The sequence below is a fragment of the Cajanus cajan genome, chromosome 7 (genome assembly GCF_000230855.2).
Source record: "Cajanus cajan strain Asha chromosome 7, NIPB_CcT2T_4, whole genome shotgun sequence".
NCBI classification, from domain to species: Eukaryota; Viridiplantae; Streptophyta; class Magnoliopsida; order Fabales; family Fabaceae; genus Cajanus; species Cajanus cajan.
In genome coordinates, this window is record NC_138523.1 from 39,461,048 (window position 1) to 39,487,684 (window position 26,637).

At 32.8% G+C, this 26,637-nt stretch overlaps 1 protein-coding gene and 1 long non-coding RNA gene across 2 annotated transcripts; both read right to left on the reverse strand.

The window, feature by feature from the left end:
* Positions 1–9,148: 9,148 nt before the first annotated feature.
* LOC109817084 (mitochondrial ATP-independent inner membrane protease subunit 2) lies at positions 9,149–18,569 on the reverse strand. Its single transcript, XM_020382277.2, has 5 exons — positions 18,409–18,569; positions 16,711–16,880; positions 10,584–10,767; positions 9,701–9,807; positions 9,149–9,612 (listed from the first exon to the last, which is right to left on the reverse strand). The coding sequence occupies exons 1-5, from the start codon at positions 18,478–18,480 to the stop codon at positions 9,531–9,533; spliced, it is 615 nt and encodes a 204-aa protein (XP_020237866.1). The 5' UTR covers positions 18,481–18,569; the 3' UTR covers positions 9,149–9,530.
* A 6,555-nt stretch (positions 18,570–25,124) lies between these two features.
* On the reverse strand, positions 25,125–25,722 carry LOC109817075 (uncharacterized). Its single transcript, XR_002241322.3, has 3 exons — positions 25,658–25,722; positions 25,473–25,570; positions 25,125–25,395 (listed from the first exon to the last, which is right to left on the reverse strand). It is a non-coding gene; the product is annotated as an uncharacterized LOC109817075 (long non-coding RNA).
* Between the last annotated feature and the right edge of the window lie 915 nt (positions 25,723–26,637).

Sequence of the window (26,637 nt, forward strand, 5' to 3'; positions counted from 1 at the left end):
GTTTCGGTCCTTGCTTAAGGAGAGAGGTGGAGGTTCTGCCCGAGTTTCGGTTCTTGTTTAAGCAAGAGAGAGGAGGAGGTTCTGCCCGAGTTTCAGTTCAGGTTTATCCAAGTAAGGGTAGTGCTTATAAAATTAATCTAGTATATATGAGCATGATAGGAATAGTATAATTTTAATATGCTATTTTATGTGGAGATTTTCATTTCATATAGTATAATTTGGATCAATTGATGGTTGTTTTGGATATTTATATTATTATATTGACAAATTGGCATGGTTATGGTTATGTTTAATTATGGAATATGCTATGTATGTGGTTTGGAAAAGTAAATAGGACTTAAAGGAGTAAGGTTATGGTATGGATTAGATCTCTTGGTGAGATCAGGATATAATCTTTGGAAAAATATGAAATTTGGGAATCCCATGGTGAGGATTCCAATGTGGAACTTTTCCAAAGGTTATATAATAAACCACTTCAGATGTTAGGTGGATTCTGAAGTACTCCTCTAAGTATTCTATTTGCTACCGGTATGGGGGCAAGGCCGAGTCATACCGATGGATGAAGTGGCCATGATCACCAGGGTTACGTGACGACGCAATCCAACTGTATATTTTCCATGAGAGGTTAGGCGTGGGACATGGGTTGCTGACATGTTTCACCGTATCAACACTTGGTTTGGATGGTGTTGAGGCCAACATTTGGTTTGGATGTGTTGGTTACATCATGGATTATACAGTGGTGTGACTTTGTTTTGGATATGGAATATGTATACATATGGTATGGATTGTATACATTGGTTATGGATTATTTTATTATCATAAAATATGTATATATTGGCATGGACGTGTATACATTATATTTTGGGTTGGTCTATATTTAGCTTGAAAATGACTTGTTGGTCTGGATAAATACTGTGGATAAATATTTGTTTAATGATATTTTATTATGATATACTATGGTTGGTTTTATATGTGCTAACCCTTGTGTTTCCATGTGGTTTGGACTGTGATGATCTCACTATGTGGGGGAGCAGATCAGGTGTGAGGCCTTGGGATAGCAAGGAGTCTTTTGGGGTAGCTGCTTTGAGAAGTGGCTAGACGTAGAGCTTGACCAGAACCTAGGGTGTCTAACTTATATTTCATGATGTTACTATTGGATTACTGTATAATTTTACTAAGAATGACTCTGATATAATTATGTTTGATATTATGAAACAATTTTTACACTCTAGCGTAGCTGGCTTTTGCTCTATTTTCTTTATTTTATATTATTTTATTTTGGCTGGTTATTAATGTGACGACCTAGGGTGGGTCGTTACAATTTGGAACGAGCCGTTCTGGAGGGAGAACGGGGCGTTCCGGAAGGAGAACGGGCCGTTCTGGATGAGTCTCGGAACGGGCCATTCTGATTTTAGAACGGGCCGTTCTGCTTTTTGGGAACGGCCGTTCCGATTTTGGAACGGGCCGTTCCAGTTTAAAAATTTGCGTACATTTGAAAGATTCGGAACGGGCCGTTCCGAATTCAATATGGGCCGTTCCGGGTGACTCTGGTTGCCTATAAATAGGGGCCAGGGGGGTGAAAAAAAATATACTGAGAAAAGAGAATCCTAGAGAGAGAAAGAGGAGAGAGAGAGAAAGAAAAAGAGGGGAGGAGAAAAGAAAAGAGGAGAGAGAAAGAGGAATCCAGTAGAGGAGGTTCTGCCAGGGGAGAGAAAAGAGGAGGGAGAGGTGGAGATTCTGCCCGAGTTTCGGTCCTTGCTTAAGGAGAGAGGTGGAGGTTCTGCCCGAGTTTCGGTTCTTGTTTAAGCAAGAGAGAGGAGGAGGTTCTGCCCGAGTTTCAGTTCAGGTTTATCCAAGTAAGGGTAGTGCTTATAAAATTAATCTAGTATATATGAGCATGATAGGAATAGTATAATTTTAATATGCTATTTTATGTGGAGATTTTCATTTCATATAGTATAATTTGGATCAATTGATGGTTGTTTTGGATATTTATATTATTATTATATTGACAAATTGGCATGGTTATGGTTATGTTTAATTATGGAATATGCTATGTATGTGGTTTGGAAAAGTAAATAGGACTTAAAGGAGTAAGGTTATGGTATGGATTAGATCTCTTGGTGAGATCAGGATATAATCTTTGGAAAAATATGAAATTTGGGAATCCCATGGTGAGGATTCCAATGTGGAACTTTTCCAAAGGTTATATGATAAACCACTTCAGATGTTAGGTGGATTCTGAAGTACTCCTTTAAGTATTCTATTTGCTACCGGTATGGGGGCAAGGCCGAGTCATACCGATGGATGAAGTGGCCATGATCACCAGGGTTACGTGACGACGCAATCCAACTGTATATTTTCCATGAGAGGTTAGGCGTGGGACATGGGTTGATAACATGTTTCACCGTATCAACACTTGGTTTGGATGGTGTTGAGGCCAACATTTGGTTTGGATGTGTTGGTTACATCATGGATTATACAGTGGTGTGACTTTGTTTTGGATATGGAATATGTATACATATGGTATGGATTGTATACATTGGTTATGGATTATTTTATTATCATAAAATATGTATATATTGGCATGGACGTGTATACATTATATTTTGGGTTGGTCTATATTTAGCTTGAAAATGACTTGTTGGTCTGGATAAATACTGTGGATAAATATTTGTTTAATGATATTTTATTATGATATACTATGGTTGGTTTTATATGTGCTAACCCTTGTGTTTCCATGTGGTTTGGACTGTGATGATCTCACTATGTGGGGGAGCAGATCAGGTGTGAGGCCTTGGGATAGCAAGGAGTCTTTTGGGGTAGCTGCTTTGAGAAGTGGCTAGACGTAGAGCTTGACCAGCACCTAGGGTGTCTAACTTATATTTCATGATGTTACTATTGGATTACTGTATAATTTTACTAAGAATGACTCTGATATAATTATGTTTGATATTATGAAACAATTTTTACACTCTAGCGTAGCTGGCTTTTGCTCTATTTTCTTTATTTTATATTATTTTATTTTGGCTGGTTATTAATGTGACGACCTAGGGTGGGTCGTTACAATAGGCTGCTTCTTGGACATCCAAGTAAAGGCTGTGTCTCCCATGTAGAACACAAATCCACTTGTGCTCTTTCGGTCATCCATATCTCCACTCCAATCGCTATCACTATATCCAACAAGCTTGTAATCGTTAGAATTTGAGTAGTATAGGCCAAAGCTTGTCGTACCTTTGATATATCGAAGAATCCTCTTCGCAATCTTGAGGTGAGTAGTTGTTGGAGCTTCCATGTACCGACTCACGACTCCAACGGCATAGAGAATGTCTGGTCTTGTACAAGTTAAATAGCGCAAACTTCCAACAAGACTTTTATAGAGGGTTGGATCCACCTTTTCTTCCTCTTCATCCTTACTCAACTTGATGCCGCATTCCATAGGAGTGCCAACTGGATTAGCATCATCCAACTTGAACTTCTTGAGGAGGTCTTTAGCATAGCTTTCTTGAGTAATAAAAATTCCTTCGTTTCCTTGCTTTACTTCAATTCCGAGATAATATGCCATAAGCCCCATGTCGGTCATTTCAAACTCCTTGGTCATATCCTTCTTGAATTCCTCAAACATGCTTGGATTGTTCCCTGTAAAGATCAAGTCATCGACATACAAGCATACAATCAAAATATCTTTACCTTGAGCTTTGATATAGAGTGCATTCTCATATGGACACTTGATGAAATTCGCTTCTTTGAAGTACTTGTCAATCCGAACATTCCAAGCTCTCGGAGCTTGTTTCAATCCATAAAGAGCTTTCTTTAATCTCAAGACTTTATCTTCTTTTCCTTTAACTTCATATCCTTGTGGTTGCTCAATGTAGACTTTTTCTTCAAGAACTCCATTTAAGAAGGCAGATTTGACATCCATTTGATGTATCTTCCAATTATTCTGAGCTGCTAATGATATAATAAGTCTAACAGTTTCTAGTCGAGCAACAGGAGCAAATACCTCGTCATAGTCGATGCCAGCCCTTTGACTGTAGCCCTTTGCTACCAATCTTGCTTTGTATCTCTGAACTTCTCCTTTGGAGTCCTTCTTTGCTTTGTAGACCCACTTGACACCAATTGCTGTGTGTTCTTTTGGAAGCGAGACTAACTCCCAAGTATCATTCTTCTTTATTGCCTCGATCTCTTCATCCATTGCATTTCTCCAACTCTTCTTTCCAATTGCTTCTTGGAAGTTCATGGGCTCACAGTCTGCAAATAGACAGAATAAGGTAACATTGTCTAGATTTTCAGTTGCCTCATATATTTCTTGGAGACTTCGAAAACGTGGCATTCTTTCACTTGAGCTTTCATAATCTTGAAGGGTTGTATTTGGTGAAGTGGGTGGAGTAGTAGGTGTCTCTTGCGGTTGTTGTTGTTGTTCCACATCATCTTCTTCAACGCACGGGAAGAAGGTATGATCCTCACAATTTGTCGACCAATCCCATTCTCCTTCTTCATCAAACACTACATTCCGACTAATGATTGTTTTCCTTGAATCAGGATTGTAGAGTTTGTACCCTTTGGAGTTGGCATCGTAACCAATGAAGATGTATTTTTCACTTTTGTCATCAAGTTTACTTCGTTTCTCATCTGGCACATGCACATGAGCTATGCTTCCAAACACTCTAAGATGAGAAATACCTGGTTTTCTACCGCTCCATGCTTCTTGTGGTGTTTTTCCACTAACGCTTCTTGTTGGAGAGCGGTTGGTTAGATAGACTGCACATGCAACAACTTCAGCCCAAAACTCCTTTGGAAGTTTTTTACTTTTAAGCATGCTTCTTGCCATCTCCAAGATTGTTCTATTCTTCCTTTCAGCCACTCCGTTTTGTTGAGGCGATCTTGGCACTGTCAATTGTCGTCTAATTCCATTGTCGTCACAATACTTCTGAAACTCTTTTGATGTGAACTCTCCTCCATGATCGGATCTCAAAGCTTTGATCAGAAGGCCACTTTCCTTCTCAACATGGGCTTTAAACTTCTTGAAGTTCTCGAATACTTCTAATTTTTCTTTTAAGAAATATACCCATGTTTTTCTTGAAAAATCATCAATGAAGAGAAGGAAATAATTACTCTTACCAAGTGATCTTGGCTTGATTGGTCCGCACACATCTGTGTGTATGAGTTCTAATGGCTTTTGAGCTCTTGAGTCTGACTCCTTTGGAAAACTCAATCGAAATTGTTTTCCAAGTAGACATCCTTCACAGACTTGGTTGGGGTGAGTAATACAAGGCAAACTTCTCACCATTGCCTTCTTGGAGAGCAACTCTAACCCTTTAAAATTAAGATGGCCAAATCGAAGATGCCAAAGCCACGATTGGTCTTTGTAGCACATCTTGAGACATTGTGGGCCATCACTTTGAATGTTGAGCACGAACATTCTATTTCTTGTCATTGGCACCTTTGCAATGAATCTACTTGTGTTATCTCTTATAGAAAGGTTATTATTCTTAAGTTGAATATCATAACCTTTCTCTAAGAGTTGTCCTAAACTCAAGATGTTTGCTCTTCATGCTTGGCACATAATATACGTTGGAAATAAATTGATGTTCTCCATTCTTTAGTCGGATGAGGACATTACCTTTTCCTTCCACCGCCACCTTTGATTCATCTCCAAAAGCCACGTTTCCCTTTACTGATTCGTCAAGCTCTACGAACATGCTTCTTTTCCCACACATATGGTTACTTGCTCCACTGTCAAGGTACCACTGATTATCCTCGCCTTTATCTTGGCCCTTGTAAGCCAATAGCAAGGTACCATCTTCTTGACACCTTTCTTCAGCATAATTGGCTTTCTCTTCGACTTTATTTTTGTTAGGGGCTTTACATTCAGAAGCATAATGTCCAAACTTATTACAATTGCAACACTTGATTCGTGACTTGTCATACCTTGAATTCGGATTTCCTCTCCCACGACCTCTGTTAGAGCTTTCTCCTCTCTGGTTATTATTGTTAGGCCTTCGTCCTTGTCCATGTCCATATGCACGCCCTCGTCCTTGTTCTTGACTATAACTTCGCCTTGATTGGTTGTGTGCATTTTCTTCTTTTCTTGAATCAACATGTTCCTTGAAGACTTGCTCCACGATCTCTTCCTTCTTTTTTTTCTTTTCTTCATAAGCTTGCAACGAACCAAGAAGTTGCTCTATTGACATGGCCTCCAAGTCTTTTGTTTCTTCGGTAATGGTAACAATATGTTCGAACTTTGGATCCAATGATCTAAGAATTTTCTCCATAATTCTTACATCATCTAACTTCTCACCATTTCTTTTTAGGTTATTAGTAACTGTTAAAACTCTCGAAAAGTAATCGGAGACTAGTTCACCTTCCTTCATATGTAAAGCTTCAAACTCTCCTCTCAAAGTTTGAAGACGTACCTTTTTTACTTGATCTGCTCCCTTGTAAGAGATCTTGAGCTTCTCCCATGCTTCCTTGGCTGTCTTGACTCCGGAAATCTTCTCAAAAGTATCTTCATCTAATCCTTGATAGATTAGACAGAGAGCTTTCTTGTCTCTCTTCCTTGAGTCTCTCAAGCTATCCTTTTGAGCTTGAGAAAGACTCTCTACATTCTCTGGTTCGGTGTGGCCCTTCTCGACCACCTCCCAGACATCATGTGCACCAAGGAGAGCTACCATCCTTAAGCTCCAATTGTCATAGTTGCTCTTGGTGAGCATCGGGACTTGAAAAGGAACTCCAGTATTTGCCATTTCTCTGAAGATCTTATGGCTCTGATACCACTTTGTTGGGAAGAAACTTTAAAGGCTAGAAGGAAGTGTTTAAGATTGGGAGAGGTTGGAAGATTTTGAGAAAAAGAAAGGCTTGTTGTATTGAATGCTTCTAAACTTTTTGGCTTACTACCAAATGATACAACTATCCCCTATTTATACTAGTGGCACCTCCTTAACCAATGGTTAGGATCTTGCCACCACAACATTCATCTTAGGGCTATAATTCATTCTCTAGAACTTTCTAAAACATTCCTACAATTCTAAACTTTTCTAAACTTATCTAGAAACATCTTATGGATAAACATCTATAGATATTTTGTACATCATTCTAGAATCTTTTAGATAGGATTTTTCTATAATTCTATTTGGGCCTTTGCTAATATTGGGCTTTTATCTTTTAAGCCCAACATACAAAATCAATTTATATTCCAACAACTGTTTCGCTCATTATGCATGGAATCACTTCAAATTCGATCTTTGTACTATGGAATGGGAGTAGGGCACCTGCATTTTTCCATATGAGAGGGTTACGGCAGGGAGACCCTTTATCTCCATATCTTTTTGTATTGTGTACGGAGAGACTAGGAGTCATGATTGTTTCTGAAGTAGAGAAAGGTAGGTGGGACCCTATTCAAATTTCGAAAAATGGACCTCGCATATCTCACCTGTTTTTTTACTCATGATCTTCTGTTATTTGCTAAAGCAAAGCCATCACAAGTTCGTCAAATCACGCATGTGCTGAAGGAGTTTTGTAATGTTTCGGGGTTAAAAGTGAGTTTGATATAGGAGGATGATATAGCCATCACATGCATATTATTAAAGGCTATGGGCATGCAACTGGTATAGGAGGATGATCTTATGGTAGTATTCGTATAGTGAGATGGGAACCTTCACTTCTCCCATGGGTAACGTAACATTGAATGTTGATGGAAGTGCTTTAACCAATCCGGGAGACTCAGGGTATGGTGGTTTGGTACGGGATCATGAAGGGAAATTCATTTTAGGATTTTATGGCAGTATTGGGGTGAGTAACAACATCCATGCAGAGATAATGGCCTTGTTGAAGGGCTTGGAAATTTGTTGGGCTAGAGGTTTCACCCATGTCAGGTGTGAATAAGACTGCCTATATGTGGTTCAATTGATCAACGGGACCATATCGAGTCATCATAGATATGTAGTATTATTAGCATGTATTAAGGAAATGATGGAGAGACAATGGAATTGTAATCTTATACATGTATTATTAGTCAGACTACAGATTCTAGAAGATGCCCCCACATGATATGAACTCGTTGCTTTTAGCAGATGCTGTAAGCACGTTGGTGCCGCATTTTTAGTTTAATTGACACTTAGTTGTTGGTCTCTTTGTTTTGTTTTCTTCTATTTCTCTCTTGTAACAAAAAAAAATTCTTTTAACTTTTTATTTAATTTAATTTTTATTATCATAATTATTTATGAATTAAATATTAATATTGTAAAATAAATCATCAATAAATAAAAATAATTTTTTTCTTTAATATAAATTATTTATTATAAATTTAAAATATAAAATATTTATTTAAAAATATTTATTTATATAAATTTTAAATATAATTTTTATATTCAAACATAATATTTATTTATATATAATTGTATATAATAAACAAGCATCACATATTAAAATTAAAAATACTGATTTAAAAGAAGAGTTAATGAATGATGACATGTATCCCTTTTAAAAGAATAAAAAAAGGCTAAATACACAAGTTGCTTTCAAAATAATTTTCTTAAGTTAACATTCAAATACAGCAATACATCAGTTTTTTTTTTTTTTGGAACAGTAGGTTAGTTGATATTTGAGAATAAAATGAACAAAATTAATATTAAAATTTAACAAAAAAAAAATATCTCAAGGGTATAATCAAACAAAATTAGAAAACAGAATAAAATATCGTAAAGAGCGATTAATAATCTAATTTTTTTTTAAAAAAAGTGCTAAAAAAGATTAAACTGGACAAGAAAAGAATACAATAACAAAAAAAAATTATCTATCAAGAAGTGTAGATAAAAATAAAAATGAGTACTTTATTTTTATGTTAAAATTCAACCAATTACCATAATGATTTTGAACCAACACAATAGAAAATACGAAATACTTGACTCCCAAATCGAGAATGATCATTTGTGAAGAATAAATTGTGCCTGTAAATGCGTCACATTAACCATCGCAGAGGAGTAAAAGAAATGGAAATAAATTTGATTAAAAACAAGAACGCGTTTGTAAAGCGTGATTCAGTTAAAGTTTAACTTCAATGTTTTTTTTTCGTAAAACTCACTCAACTGACTAAAGAAAACAGGTATCAAGGATCATCCCCTTGAAACTCAGATGGCAAGACCAGGACTTCACAACAACTTTTTACCATATTCATTGAGCAGCGAACAGAATGAAAATATTTGAAACCATCATATCAAACAGACCAAAATTTGGTCAATTTTTGAGCCAAATGATGACTTACGAATAGAGCCAAACATACAGACCAAAATAAGTCCTTGCTAGAACTTGGCTTACAATAATGTTGAGCTCGAGCTTTAACACAGGCCGCTTCAAATTTGGTGGTTGGGAAGAACGAGCCAATTGCCTAGCATGCTAAGGACACACCACCATCCCCATTGCAACAATTTAAAAATCATGTTTTATTCTGCATCTGTGCTTCATGGAAAGTCCACAAGAAGAAACTAAGGCATACGTAAAGTAAACTAGTCAGTGTTTCTCGGGAAAAAAGTTCAGACTTTTTGATTCTTTGCCATCTCATCAACATCAAGTTCCACTTCCAACACTGGCGTATCCTTTTTCATGCCGAAATAACTGGTTAAGGGTTAAAATACATCAATAATCAATTCGAAAGAGCACGCCCGGTTGTGCATGATAAATTAGACTAAGAAATTTTGTTCACCTGTTCTGTATACGGCCATGGTCTACAGCACTTCGCAGGCAGTATATGACTCTGCCTACAATGTCTGTCATCTGAACTGGACCAAATGTTCGGCTATCATTCGCCTCCTGCCATTTGGGTTGAGAGAAAATATGAGGTTCAAAATTAATTTTATCCTCAGTTCTCACTTAACTATACGGTTCTACATAGAAAATACTGAGAGTTGGACACTAAAAATAATTGGCAGAAAATTTTTTCTTTCTGTTGGAGGGTTTTTTTTTTCTTCTTCAGGTTACTACTACTACACTTATTTTTTAGGAATAAGCTATTTCTGGATTACCAAAAAATGATAAAAAGTCATTGAATGAACTGAAACATGGGCAAACATATATGACCTCTAGCTGTATCATAGAATGAATTCCAAAATCTGCTTAATTGAATTGCCATGCCAAGCTGTGGTCTATATCATTTTCTTGTCCTAAAAATGAAGAGGAGGTTTAACTGAAAAATGAAATATGGATCCTGACAATAATGTAAGAGCTGTTGCCAAAAGTATAAGTATTGGCTTACACCATCTACTAATTCATCATAGAGAAATATTTTAACCAATCAAACTGTGGTTTTATTTCGTAACAATCTAGTTATCACGTCAATTTTATACACTAATTTCAGAAAATATAAATAACTACAAGTGCATGATCACCTCAAAAGCTTGTATATCAATGATACTATGATCTCATAGCATTAAATTTTAATCTAAAACTTTTGTTATGACATTAATATAATCACAGTGTTTCAAATTGTAGTGGAGGTGCATGTTGATCCACCTAGTGATAGCAAAGGTAATACTGTGATAGTATTTGTCAATGTCAACTAGTTTACCAGAAAAGTAAGCAGATGTTACCTTGGCTTTCATTTTTTCATTTTCAGCCACTACCCAGCATTCATCCTTTTCAAGAATAAAGGGTTCATCCTTTTCATCGGTAGAAACCATTTCATAACCTTCAATCGCAGCTAATCTTCTGACTAGGTAGTTATCTGGCTTCTCAGGGTCCTTCAAAACCACAACATCTCCTACAAAAACACGCCTGTCAAAGAAGCATGTCTGTCACTAACAAATAATGGAGATGAAAATACACTAATTAATGAGCTCCAGATGACAAAGTCAATTATCAGTCAATCTCCAAGTTTTTTTGGAAAAACTAAAGAATACCAAGAACCTATTGGAGCAAGACCCAGTTTCAATATTTTTTAAACTGCCAGAGTCAGTTGGCAGTCTTATTGTTTTTTAGAGATCACGATTCATACCATCCATAAGCTTCAACCTGATAACAAATTCAAAAAAATAGCAATTCTACACATAACCACTGCACATGAGGAGCATGTAGTTCATCGCACCACTGGAGGGAATGTATTTTATAGTTTTATACATAACATTTGCTGAAACCAGCCGTGCCTCTAAACTAGAACAATTAGAAATGCTAAAAACACATTATTTTCAACACACTCCCTCCAACTGGTTGAAATTTATTGAAAAAAATCATAAAAAATTTTCAGCCTCACATCCTATCTAATGAACCTCTCATTTTTTGTAATTTTCAATAAATGTTAACCAATACAAGAGAGTGTGTTAGAGGGAATGTGTTGCTAGCACTCCTATTAAAACAGTACCATATTCAAGATATAATATGACATAGACACACAGTTAAGAACCAGCTCAGAGTTTCAACTACCAAACTAATAAATGCTGGAAAATGAAAGAATTATAATATCTTTACAAAGTAAAATTCTTAGTTAATATTAACACAACTGAAGCAACTCAAATAGTCAAATTAATGATGGGAATCATGTTACAACAAAGAACTTACAATCAGTCACAAACTATAGACTCGATTATCATATATTTGCCCAGCCATTTAAGAACAATTATTTGAACTGAATCAGTCTCTGACACTAATCTCCATGGGCCACATATTAAAAAGAAACCATTATCTGAACTGAAAAAGAGATCTGAATCAACATTTCAGCATTCCTCACAGCATCCATTTTATTGACTATAGAGTGGCCACAACAAGTATAGGGTCTGGGGAGAGTTAGATGCATTCAACCAGATTCTTATACTGTGAGTGGGAAGACTATTTCCACAAGAACCACCTGACCACTAGGTTACAAGGAAGCTAAACTTAATGTTGCACCAAGGCTCACCCTGTGTTATTGACTAAGAAATAAGCACTAAAAAGTAAAAATAAATAAATAAATAAATAAGAGAGAGAAACATAATGGAAATGGAAAAAGTCCAAACCAAGATGATTATATATTACAGCTTAACAAGGAATGGAATGAAAAGATAGTGATAATTTTTTCATAAGTAACCTTGATTGTCACATAGATTGAAGCATTTGGCTTTTTCGTTTGTGATGCATATAAATTGAAAGTTGGTCCCTGTAGTCAGGTTGATCAACTAGAGGCTTGTCTGCTTGCTATGGGATACCTCAAGCTTTACTTTTTTCTTGTTGACGAGATGTTATTTGTTCACCTATTCTAATCCATGGCTGTCGTGCACTCTTAACCTTTGTTTCAGCTTGATATTAAAATTTAAAAATGCCTTGATGGTGACCTTTCACTACAAGATTTATATGGAGCAAGCTACTAGTTTTATTGTTCATGAGGAGTCTAATCAAGTTTGTAAACTTTGTCACTATTTTCAAAGCTTAAAGTGTTCTGCTTAAGCTTGGTTTGGAAGATTCAGCTGTCATCCAAGTGTTTAGTATGTTACAATTTGATTCTAATAATACAATCATCTATACGCATAATTCTCAAAGAAAATGCATCTATCAGCTTGTTAATGTTGATGACATTGCCATAACTGAAGATGATCAAGCTGGCATTGATAAACTAATGCAACACAAATTCCATCACTTTCAAACCAAATATCTGAGCTCACTCAAATAATTTTTAGGTATTGAAGTAGTTCAATCTAACTCTGGCATTGCATTTTCTCAAAAGAAGTATGTAACTATGTATTTGATATTCTTGAGGAAACTAGCAAGTTAGATTACAAACCAATAGACAATCCTATGGATCCTAATGTTAAGTTTCTGCCAGGTTAAGGGGAGTCATTGACTGATCCAGAGACTAATTGGTAAGCTAAACTATCTTGCCATCACTCGTCCAGACATCTTTTGGTTGTTTCAGACTTTTAGCATGAGTTAGTTTCTTCAGTCTCCTTGTGATAGTCACTGGGATGCAGCAATTTGCATTTTGAGGTATGTCAAGGGGTCTCCTCTTGGTTAAGGTACTATGTTCAAGTGTGATTGGGAAAGGTCCCTTTTTGACAGTCATTCTACCTCAAGGTACTATGTTCTAGTTGGAGATAATCTTGTATCATGGAAAAGTAACAAGTAGGAGGTTGTAGCTAGATCTACTGCTACTAAGGCTGAGTTTCGTGATATGGCCTTGGTCGCATGTCACATGTGAGCTCATATGGATTAAGAGACAAATACAAGAACTATACAAAAGTCTCTTGAATGAAGTTGTTCTATCATTCTATAATAGTGAGACTGCTCTCCATATTGCCTCCAACCTGATCTTTCATGAAAGGACTTAAGGACCAACCATGTCAAAGTGGATAGTCATTTTATCAGAGAAAAAGTTCTTTCTGGTTGTATAATTATAGTCATTAGATACATTAATTCCAATGAACAGTTAGCTAACATTTTCACTGCTTTGGATATTTAGTGGTGAACAGAGCAGGACGGAATGTAATGGAGTGGAATAGAATGAAATGGAACTAAGTGGAGTAAAAATATCACTCCATTGTTTGAGTACTTTATGCAGAGTGTAACGAAAATTACCACTCCATTGCATACCCTCCAAATCAAGAGGAACAAAAAATGGGGAGATGAGATGGAATTAGATGGAATCTATTTCATTAGTTGTCATTCCATTCCATTAACATTTTGACAACAAACAATGGAACATAATAAAATACCACTCCTTGCCACCAATTCAAATAATAAAATACTATCCATTCCACTCCTTATCTCCACTCTATTGAATTGAGTTTATTTGTAGCAAGCTAAGTGCAGTACTGGACATTATCGATATGCTTCAACTTGGGGGGGATATTAATGTATATAGGAAGTTTGGGCCTATAAGCCCATGTATAAGTATTTATATATGTACACACTTAGTATTGTAACTATTCAACACGAAGGAAAAATTTTCTTTACATATCTCTCTCTCTTTTTACAATCATCGTATATATTATATGTGCCAAAATGAAATGAACAATTTGGGGCAAATGAAAACAGTACAAGCCAAAAGCACTCCCTGGCTCAATTTCTTTTTTATTATTAAAAACTGCTCAAAAGCTCAAAACAGACTCAACCTCTGTATATCTTCCCCCTTTCAATGTTTAAATATATGTTTGTCATTCTGCTGTCTTGGATGGACACAGCACCAAAATGATGTGTCCATGCAATTTAATTCACTTTTGTCTAGATAAAGTTGGTAAACTTAAATTGTTATACACAGATGTTCAATAAAGACTAGGGGTGTTCAAATTGCTGAATTGAACTAAACTAAAGGAAAACTAAATTAAACTATAATAAATAGTTCACAAAACTAAACTGAACTAAAATAAATATTGATTAAACTAAACTAAACTATTATCTAGTTTAGTGCACTATAGTTCTAGGAGTTTGAACTAAACTATAATATCAACTAAATTAAACTATTATTAACTATAAACTAAATTGAACTACATTAAAAAAAAATTAAAATTAACATTTTTAAATTGAGCTACAAAATCATTGATATTAATTATGAATTAAATTTAAAATAGTTTGAAATGTAAAACAAGTATAATATTGATAAAAGTCCACATGATAGATTTTTCATTCATATTTTTTGAAAATCAATCAAATCTTATTAATTTTTAATCAATTTACTGATCTTATTAATTATTAAATAAAAAAGTTTAAAAACAATATCTAAATATTACATGTAACTATTTTTTTAAGTTAATACGTTCTTTACAAAATAGTATGAATTTTAAAAAATATTATAAAAATGTATACCGTTACTTTTATAATGTTGTAAACTCAATTGTTAAACTCAATTAATTAATATTATAATTTTTTTATTAAAATAATAATATTTTTAGCATCAAAAATAAAATTATTTGGATAATAAAGAGAGAAGTTTGTACATACATATATAATACATTTTTTTTAATTTTTATAATAATTATATTAAAAATATTGAAAGAGTAATAATTATGAAAGGTATATAAATTTTTATTCAATTAATAACACTAAACCACTAGTATACTCAAAAGTGGACAATAGGCAAAATTGAAAAGCTACGAAAAAGGTATTAATAATAAGAATTCAGTTTTATTAATAGTTTGATCTAACAAACTACTCTTTAGAAAATAGTTTTAGAATTATAAAACTGAACATAAAATTCATTTTAGTTCAATTTTTATAAAAATAATTTAGTTTTTTCTATTTTAATTCAATGTAATTATTTATTAGTTTAGTTCTAATCTCTGAAGCACGGATACGTGAAAATTGATCTCGTATCCGTATCGGATACGTATCCGATACGTTTTGATACGTGAAAGATACGTATCTCATCCGTATCCGCAGTGATTCTATTAAAAAAAAAAAAATTCAGATTTGTACCCAGAACGAAAATATTCGAAAATCAACTATAAAATAGGAAGAAAACACAAATTTGAGAGGGAGATACTTTGCATTCCAAAGCCAGATAGGATTTGCTGCTGCGTTTAGGCACCGAATCCGACTTAGAAGACAACCGCACACCAGACCCAGGTAAAGCATATAATCTCCTTTTCTCCGTTATTCTTCCGGTCATGCTCTGGTCTCGACTTTGTTTTTTGGGGGTTGGTTATGTGGTGGGGGGGGGGGGGGCGCTCTGGTCTCGACTTTGTGTTTGTGGGTGGGGGGGGGGGGAGGCTTTACGCTTTGGGGGGAGAAAACTTATCTGATGCGTATATATTTCACTTTTACGGTCAGTGACATGCTTCATGTTTTTTTGATAAAATTATAATATTAAAATATAATTTTAAAATAAGTTTAATATTTAAATATTAATTAAAAGGTGCATATAATATTAAAAAAATTAAAATCTAAGCAAAATATTTTTGAGTCTATTACCATTTCATTTTTTTTCTTTTTTATATTTTACTGTGCTATTTGTACCTTTATTTAATTTTATAATTTATTTTTTAGTAATATTTAAAATTTAAAAAGCAAGAAATGTATTCTTAATTTTAATTTTTGAATAATATTTATTTGCAATTACTATTTTATATATATTAATTTTTTTTAATACGTATCCTAAACGTATCGTATCCTATATTTTTAAAATTTGACGTATCGCCGTATCGGATACGTATCGTATCCAATACGCGTATCGTATCCGTGCATCATAGGTTCTAATTAATTATTTAGAACATTTCCTAGTTATAAGTTTTTTTTTAATAGTTAAAGTGCACTAAACTACTTTTTATAATAGTTTAGTTTTTAAAACTAAACTTCAAATATAGTTTAGTTTAGTTTTTATAAAAATTAGTTTAGTTTTTTTTAGTTTAGTTTAGTTTAGTTTAGTTTTTACAATAGTTTAGTTTAATATAGTTTTTTGAACAACCCTAATAATGACACCAAACCACAATGGGTAAACTATAAATTAACAAAAAAAAAAAAAAACAAGTCTATAAGAGTCCACTACGACAAATATATGATGGGAAAGTTGTAAAAAAGGCAGGGTTCTATATCAACAGACATTGAAAAGAAAATAAGAGACTAAAACAGTTTCTAAAGAAGGTGACACAGCATCCCAAGAGTCTAAGAAAAACATATAAAAACATATAGAAGATTTTTATGTAAAGCATCTATATTGCATATCTAGCTTTAGAAGGCTCATATAAACAACTAGCAATAAAAGTCAATAGATTTGCACAAAACAATAGTGTATGTTATATTAGATGAATGTGAAATTACGCTGGGTCTGCAGTTGGTAATTTCCGAATAAGGGTAACTGATTTTCCATCGATCGTAGGTGCCATCTCCTCTCCTTTATTCCAATGCAAGTATGTCATCTTTCCTTGAAAAAAGTTTTTCCAAACAACATCGCCAAATTCTCTGTCTGTAATTTGACCTCCTTTGTAGTTCTGTTCACATTAAACATTGAATAGTAAAAAAACATTGCAAAGGAAGGGACTTCAAAATAAAAGTGATAACAATGTGATAAACAGCTGCAGAAAAGAGGAAAACAGGTAAACCTTGCACTGGCACATTCGTAGAACTTAAACTACAAGGAAAAATATTCTTATTAATGTCATTGTTTGGTTGACAATTTTATCATTGTTCCCAATGTTGATAACTTCAGAATTGTTCAAAATGCTAACTCCTCTTCAATATCTAATTGAGCTAAAATATGCTTTTCGCACTGCTATGTCCCAGATGTGCCCTCAGATAATCATTTTAATTTCAAATAGCACAAATTCAACATCTTTAATGGAAAAAGAGAAGAATTTTTATGGGCAATTGTGTATAGACTCAGACAATATTAATCCTGATAATTTAACAGATCCCAAGAAACCCATGATTATTCTATTTATTATATGATTAACAACTAAAAGAAAATTCTTTCCAAGATAAAAGTGTAATCTTAGAAATCACATGCCCTCCAACACCTCTTATCTAATGTTTCCCTCAATAACCATAAAATAATATAGAAACTGGTTCCCAAGCCACTGACACATCCCCCAACACTGCATACAGTTTACATGGGAGTGGAGAAGACCTACTGTTTGAATGATACCCATTGTACAACAAAAAATAAGTATAAGAAAAGGTGTTTGAAGGGTTATGATTTCCTCTTAACCAAGGCAGTTTAGACATACGGTTAGACTTATTCACTTTGATGTAATATACAGTAGTTAAACTTCTCAGCTTTAATATTTCAGCCACAATTCTAATGTCATGACATGAGAACTCCAAATATGATTTATTTCAAACTAGTCAGCTCCTGATTTTAGGACAAGCAAAATTTTTCCATTCAGTAATTTTCCTCCGCATCTTATGACCTAACAAGTTATAGTGCTTATTTACGAAGAATTCAGCGAGAAATGTTGAACCAAGAGCAAAGATCTCGTTGTAAATAAACAAGAAAAGTGTTGTTAGATCTTATAGAACAATTATGAGAAGAATCTTACCTTAGACCCAAATTACAAAACTCTCCTCACCATTACCAATTTATCAAGCTGAACACTTAAACAGCAATACAATTTTAAATGTACACGCCCGCAACCATCAATTCCCTCTAACAATCACAAAAAAACATCATTCGTGAAATGTTCAAGCCGAGAGATTCTATCATCACGCGTAAAATCCACCCACAAAGATTCGCATTCGTTAAAAACACACGGAAACAAGCAGTTCCAAAATCCTCTAACACGAGTACACAACAATCGACCCTGATCTGCAAGACTAAACCCTAATGAAAGCACCACAAATACACTAAGCAGGACATCACAGCATTTTAAATAAATTCATATACTGCGAGAAATGAAAATTCCCCAGAAAATACCAATCGTTCACTTGACATTGAAAAGCTTGAAGAAATATAAAGGAGAATTATGAGAAGATTAAAAAGAAAGAAAGTGAGGCATAGAGATTAAGGGAAGAAAAAAGGACCTTCCAGCTGAGGGAAACGGAGTATTCGAGCTTGTGGGCAATGTAGCGACACCATGTTGGTAGCGAAACCATTGCAGGTTGCAGAGAGAAGAGAAGAACCACTACCCTCTCCTTTAAACCCCAACTATTTCTTCTTATCAAGCTTTCGCGATTTATTGCAACACTTTTCTTTCTTTAAGTAATTAAATAATGTAATAGCTAAGAATTTTAACATGTGCAAGAAAACTTTTATTTTGTGTAATAAATAATTATTTTTATATAAATAATATTATAGTTAAAATTTATAATAAATATAATAAATTATATTTTGATTTTTTATCATTTATATTGTTATCTAGAAATATTTTTAATTATTGATAAATATTTATTGTTTATATTATTATTTTCCTATGTATAAGTTATAAAGGTTATTTTGAGCATTGTTTTTAACCATTATTATCTGCCAAGAATGAAGTTTTTTTTTTTTAACGGAGCATTTTTAGAAAAAAAAGTTTGTAATTTTTTTATCTTCGATAATATATAAAAAATTTATCTAATAATAAGATAGATTTTTTTCTCTTAAATCAAATATGATATTATTTTTTAATAAATTGTTATCAATTATAATATAAAAAAATACTTCATATTTCTATGTGTTTTATTTAGAAAATAATAAAAATAATTAAATTAAATATGTGTAACTAATTAGGAAATTAGAAGTTGTGAGAGGTTTGGAAAATAAATTTTTAAAAAAAGTCAAGAAAAAATAATAAAAACTAAATAAATAGAATGTGAGAAAAAAAAAAGCATTTTGAAACTTAAAAAATAAAATAATTAACAAAATGTATATATCAAAAAGACATATCACATTTATTAATAATATATATAATATTTTTCTCTTTGTACAACTTGGAATAGTTCATAAAAGTATAATACACATTAATTTAACTTAATGAAATAAAATATTAAATAATTTTAAATTTTATAAAAATTTATAGACTTTGTCTATATATAAAGATGTTTTAATTTAATTGTTAGATTGTAAAAATTAAATGTAAAATATGAATTATTGATTGAAATAATTTACCTAAACTTATTCTTATAATAAGTTGATATTTTCTCAAAATATAAGGAATCTATTTATTAGAAGAGTAAGTTTGGGTAGACTTCACTCATTAATTCCTATTTTACATCTAATTTCAACAATATCTCAAAATCAATATTTTATGTTAACAAACATAATAATGTATGAGACAATTGCATGAGATCATGTAAAATCAATATCAAATTAAGTCTTATTATATCAGATTAAACATATCATTTGTAGCTAACGAATGCATTTATTACATTCTTTATTATGGTTGATGTTATAGACATAATATCAATCTAAACATGTTAGACATATTAAAAACAACATAATTAAATTAAGCAAAAGCAAAAAAACAAAACACAAAGAACTAACCTCTAGTTATTACTATCTACTAAGAGTTAGTTTTAACTCGTGTTAAAATCCCTCCATACCAATTTCAAACCCTTACTTTTAATACATGGTGGTATTGTATGATATAGTTAAGAGCACATTTAGTGACTCGTGAAAAACAACACACTCCTTATCTATAGTTTTATTCATCACAAAACTCAACAAAAAAAATTCCACGTACGAGATAGTAGATATATCCATATAGTTGTTGCAAGGATAATGGTTGAACCTAAACTAACAATATACCACATTAGAAATAACTTCCACTTGAAAATCATAATATTTTAAAATTGGAAATATTCTCCTAAACTAAAGGGCACATCTGCTCCTATTAAGAATGAAGTAACCAACATTCTCCCACCTGGTTCATTTAATCTATTATTTGGCAAAACAAGAAACAAAAATATATGAATCATGGTGATAATTCCTCTAAAAGTAGGTATTATCTCCTATGTATCACAATATATCAAGTCTCTCACATTAGCTCTCTAAATTAATGAATAAACCATATGTTTACCCCATGTCAAAAGTAAATGATATTTCTCAAAACATACGTGCACAAAATAAATGAGAAAACATCAAATTGAATAAGAATCTTATCAAAAACAATAAATGTACTTATGAGAATGTCATATCATGGAACCAAATCACATCCATGCCACATGACCCTTAAAATTATTTAGTGACATGCCTTTAGTCAAAGGATCAACAACCATCAACTTAATGTTAATGTGTTTAATGACCATTTTTTTTCTTTAACACGTTATTTTGTAACTAAATATTTGATGTTGATATGTTTACTTTAACTTCCACTCTTGTTGTTCTTAGCCATAAATATTGCAACTGAGTTGTCATAATACAACTTCAATGGCCTATAGATAGTCTACAACTCTAAGCCCATATGTGAAGCTCTAAAACAATACACCATGTGAGATAACCTAAAAACAATACAAGAACTCCACCTTCATAGTGGAAGTAGCATTCAAGGTCTATTTTTCACATCTCCAAGATACAACTCCACTGGCTAGCATAAAAATATACTCAGGTGTCGATTTACTGGTATCAATGCACCTAGCATAGTCTGAATCAAGGTAGCCAATCATTTCCAAATCATTAGTTCATTTGAACATAAGCATGTAATCCTTTATTCCCTAAAGATATCTCGTTACTTCCTTTGTAGCTTTCTAGTGGTTAACACTTGGATTACTTTGATATCTTCCCAAAACTCCAACAACAAATGTAATGTCAAGTTTGGTGCAAACCTAAACATACACAAGGCTCCCAACAACTAAAGCATGTGGAATATTCTTCATGTGTTCCAACTCAAAATCATTTTTGGGGCACTGACTCAAATCAAGTTTAACACCCTTCATAATGGGAGTTATACTCGGTGAATAATCTTTCATGTTAAATCTCTTGAAAACTTTGTTGATATAGGTCTCTTAAGACAAACCCAAAATGCCGCAAGATCTTTCTCTATGGATCATAATGCCAATAACATAAGAAGTCTCTCCCATATCCTTCATATCAAAATTCTTTGAGAGAAATTATTTCACCTCATATAGTGTATCTTTGTCATTAGTTGCAAGCAAAATATCATCCATATATAAAACAATAAAACATTTTACTCTCACTGACCTTATGGTATATACATTAATCCATGACATTTTTCTTCAAAACCAAATAAAGAAATAACTTCATGAAATTTTAAATACCATTGGTGAGAGGCTCGTTTTAATCCATAGATTGATTTATCAAGTGTTCGTTATCACTAAGGAAGAACCCTTTGAGTTGCTTCATGCAAACCTCTTCCTTTAGATCATCATTAAGAATCGTTATTTTCATGTCCATTTGATGTAACTCAAAGTCAAAATGAGATACTAATTTCATAAACACACAAAGAGAATCTTTCTTAAATACAGAAGAAAAGGTCTCTATGTAATAAATTCCTTCTCTTTGAGTGAACCCTTTGGCAACATGTTTTGCCTTATGTCTCTCAATGTTGCCTTGTGAGTCTTTCTTTGTTTTAAAGATCTATCTACATCTAATGGCTTTCACACTATTAGGCATCTCAACGAGATCCCATCTCTTATGGCATTGAACCACAAACTTGATGATTCCTTATAACTTATGGTTTATGAAAACATTTAAAGATCATTTTTGACTCCAATATTATAGTTTGATTCTCATAGATACACTACATAATCACTAGGAATTGTTGACTTTCTTATTCTATTAAATCTTCTTAATGTTGTTTCATCATTCTGTTGAGGAACTCGTTGTTCAACTAGTTTTTTAACAAGTTATTCAACATTACCTTGTTGTTCCTCACTAACAATTTGATCTAAATTATCATGCTCAACAACTTGTGGAACTTTAGTTATTGATTGTCTCACACCCACTTGAATTTGAGGGCCATGAATGACTACCAATCTATCACTTGATCTAAAGGGTTGATCTTGATGGTGATCATTTTTAAAGCCAATATCTTGAATTTGATCACTCCCACTAATCAAGTCATTTTTCAAGAAATTTAGCATTTCTTGATTCCACAATCCTGGTGTTGTGAGATGTACACTATAACCTATAACCTTTAGACTTTTCAACATATCCAATGAAATGCGCACTAATAGTCCTAAGGTCTAATTTCTTCTTTTGTGGGTTATAAATTTTCGGTTTAGACAGGCATTCCCAAATGCATATATGTCACAAACTTGGTTTCCAACCTTTAAATAACTCAAATGGTGTCTTTGAAATAACTTTGGTTGGAACTTTGTTTAATATATATGCAATTGTCTTAAGTGTTTCAACTTTCAATCCACAATAATTAAGAAAGTTTTGCATTACTCCTCATACTTTTCATCATATCCATTAAAGTTTGATTTCTTTTTTCTAACACATCATTATGTTCTTGAGACCAAGAGTAATGTATTGGGCCACAATCTCATGTTCTTTGAGAAATTTCACAAATGGATTGGGCATTTTTCCAATTTTTGTATATTTACCATAGTACTCTCCACATCTGTCTGGCCTCACAATCTTAATTTGCTTTTCACATTGCTTCTATACCTCAACCTTAAAAACTTTAAAGGTATCCAAAGCTTCATCATTAGAACGAAGTGGGTAAAGATACATATATCGCGAGTAATCATCTATAAAGGTGATAAAGTATCTTAAACTATTAGCGTCCATGTTTGAGCAACATATATTTGTTTGTGTGATTTTCAATAAGTTTAATCTCCTCTTTGCACATTTTTAGACTTGTTAGTGTGAAGAAAAGACACATACTAGAATAGAGATTAAATAGTGTGTATAAAAAACTCACATATTTGTGCAGTAAAAAGAAAATAACTTATCAAACAAAGCGTTGAAGAAGCACGAATGATTTTTATACTGGTTTGTCTCAATCACAAGACTATATCTAGTTGTCAATCCAACTAGATTAAGTTCCACCAACTTTTACAAAGTTATAAGTATTCTTTAACCAAATCACTTCTTGCTCAATCCTAAGTAATTTTTTATTTACCTCTTCAAGCAATTACCCAATTTTTATTTGAACAACAAGTCCCTTTAAGCTTAACACCAAGTATTATTTCAACCAAGCCTCTCCAGACTTAAACACTAAGTATTATTTAAACCAAACCTCTTTAAACTTAACACCAAGTATTCTTTCAAACAAGTCTCTCTAGGCTCAAGCACTATGTATTTTTTTCACACAAGTCTCTCCACGCTCAACCCTTATAACAAGGTAGTGAATGATTACAGAATTGTTTTGTCTCTTTTAGATGTGATGTAATCAACAATGAAAGAACAAGTATTCTACAAATAAATATGTACAAGATTTACAATGAAAATGTTTCTTTGTAGTTTTTCAGCTTTGTGTATTTTTGTATGTATTTTTATACAAATTTATCAATGTGTATTGCTTTTATCACTTTTGATTTGTATGTGTTGCTTTTCTTCCCTTTTTCTCACAGCTATTTTCTTTTTGTTGTTTGAAGGCTTGATCCTTTTATAATAGCTTCAAAGAAGATAGTCGTTACAATAACTTTAAGTTGAACTTACAATATGCTTCAAGAGTTGTTTCGTCTTTCTTCTTTGCTGATCTTAAAGGTTATCGTTGATGCATTTAATGCAAGCATTAAATACCTTTTAGCAAAGTGTGTATCTCTTGTTTGATCTAAAAGATTACTTATTATCATTTCCTTCTAATTTGAGTATGGCAAAAACAATATTAGCGCAAAATAGTATTTTGTAGAGTTTTTTTCTGTGATATCCAGTATTTTACTTTTTGTTTTTGACAGATATTTTATTTTTTTCTTCTTCAACAAATTTTGATAGTTATAAGACATTTTTCTTGTTTGATCTGTTAATGAATAATACATTTTATGAAATTTAATGTTAGTCTTATTTGGAAGTATACATTTTATGCAATGAGATAGACTATATATGTTTTATCAGATTTTCTTCATCTTACAGATGATATATACTTTTCACATTTTGTTTTATATAGTTAGATTTTTGACTTTGCTTAAAAAGAAAATCTTTTGTTTGTTATTATTAAAACTTGAGGGATATAATATTGTATTTTGACTCTGTGACACCCTCTACCCCGCATACCATAACACATAAAGAATAAAATTTGAATAATACAATCTTTCATAATTGAAATACCAAACGTGTTCAGATAGAGAGCACCACATCCATGACTTAAACAAATAACATAATTAGCGAAAATTACAAAAGAAATAAGGCTAAGGTTTTCAAAATAATTTAATAGAAACAACATCCTAATCTAATCTTATCCACGCCCCGACGTCACATGTCCTATCAGAGCAAAACCCAACATTGAAGCCTAAGCTTCGTCACCAACATCCTCAGCCTCATGCTGTTAATCACCTGTATAACAATTAAAGGAAAATAACACAAAAGAAAAGGGAGTGAGAAACATCTCACTCTAGCTCATGGTGTAGGAATACACACCGGATAACCAAACACAAACAAGCACTACTACAAGATGCATATTCTACATCGGTTCTCTAAAGTCATCTACATCGGTTCTAAAACCGATGTAGAATAGAGCGACGTAAAAAATGTATACATTTTTACATCGGTTCTGAAAAACCGATGTAGATTTAAGCATAAATCTACATCGGTTCTCTTGAGAACCGATGTAGATTGCATTTAAAAAATAAAAAATAAAATCATGCTTATTTTTGGCATCATTAGAGACAACCTAAACAATGAAACTCAGCTCTAATAGTTTAAGGCAAGACACAAAAACATATATATTCCATAACAATTTAACCAACAGTCAAAAAACTTTGTAACTATAAATTATACCATTTAAAATTTATATTGACCATTAAAAATAGAAACAATGACAACATAGATTCTATGACTGTGTACCTCTACCTGAATAGAAGCTGCATTCTTAGCATGTGGTGGACGATATGCAACAGGTTTTTGTGTAGGGGGGTTGGCAAATGAGACTTTTGTAGAAGTCTGAGTTGATTTTGGTCCTTGACCTGTAATTAGTCCATGGTCTTTAAATAACACAAGATATAATTCATAACAAAAAATATTATTAGGCGTGGTAACGAACCTGGTGGTTTTTTTATCTTCAAGTTGTACCAAATTTAGAGACTTGATTAATTCGGCAATATCACCAAACTTATCTGGTGACTCTGGTTTCCAATCAGCCTGCAAATAGTTTGCATACAATTCATTAACATATGACAAAAGGTGATAAAAAAAAAGTAATCAGCAAAAATTCAAAACACTGCTAACCTGGTACAATTTGTCGAACATTTTCTTGAAGTACAATGACCCATTGTAAACAAAAATCTTGATCCTTCAATGGAAGAAAATATAAAATATAAAAAAAATGCTTTCTTTGTGAATAAGACTATGACCACCCAAAAAGTGGAAACCAACATATAACAACCAGTAAAATGTTCTCCTATAAACTATCCAAGTTACTGTCCAATTAGCCCATAAATGTTGTTCAAATTAATCACTGATGCCAATTATGATCAAATCAATGGGAAAAGATAAAGTGGCCAATCAGGATGACATTGTACACAAACAACAAAATGATGTGCCCATTCGTAGAAGATTGCATATTTTTAGGCAATGAGTACTCTAAGGTCTTGCTAATGGCCAAATATTACATACCCATTGTCAACTTGAAGCCTTGGAGCCTTGAAGCCTTGTCCAAAGCACGAGTCTATATCATGTAGAGTTTCCTATGCACAGAGTAACAAACACAGCCACTCAACAATCTATATCATTTAAGCAAATATAACATGCAAGTTGATGGCACTGAATAAAAAAAACATGAAATGCATATTAATTTGGACAGACATATTTGTACAATCCACAAAAGCCCATGTACTAGAATATATTAATGTCTTCACATCATGTTTAGCCATATTCTCCAATACCAACAACGTGTTTGATGTAATATTTTGATAATACCCGACAAAGATGCAAATATATTAAATTAATAAAGTAAAACCAAAAACCATAACTAACCATTTTCATAACAACAATTTATCCAACTCTCTGCAAAATCATATCTAATTACAAAGATTAACAATAACATAATGCATTTCTTTGAAGTTCGTTTCCACAATGTCGAACAATAAATAGAGAAATATATTATAATTAAACTCAATGCATTATCATAATAGAAATTTATTAGCAAAGCTAAGACCATAATAGAAATTTCTGTGCCAGTTCAAATAATGTTGAAAATCTCAACGTGC

Coding starts and splice junctions, on each gene's coding strand:
- LOC109817084 (XM_020382277.2), bottom strand. CDS start 18,480: ATGGTTTCGCTACCAACATGGTGTCGCTACATTGCCCACAAGCTCGAA. Junction 16,881..18,408: donor CCGTTTCCCTCAGCTGGAAG/GTCCTTTTTTCT, acceptor TAATGTGAACAG/AACTACAAAGGAGGTCAAAT. Junction 10,768..16,710: donor TTACCAACTGCAGACCCAGC/GTAATTTCACAT, acceptor CTTCTTTGACAG/GCGTGTTTTTGTAGGAGATG.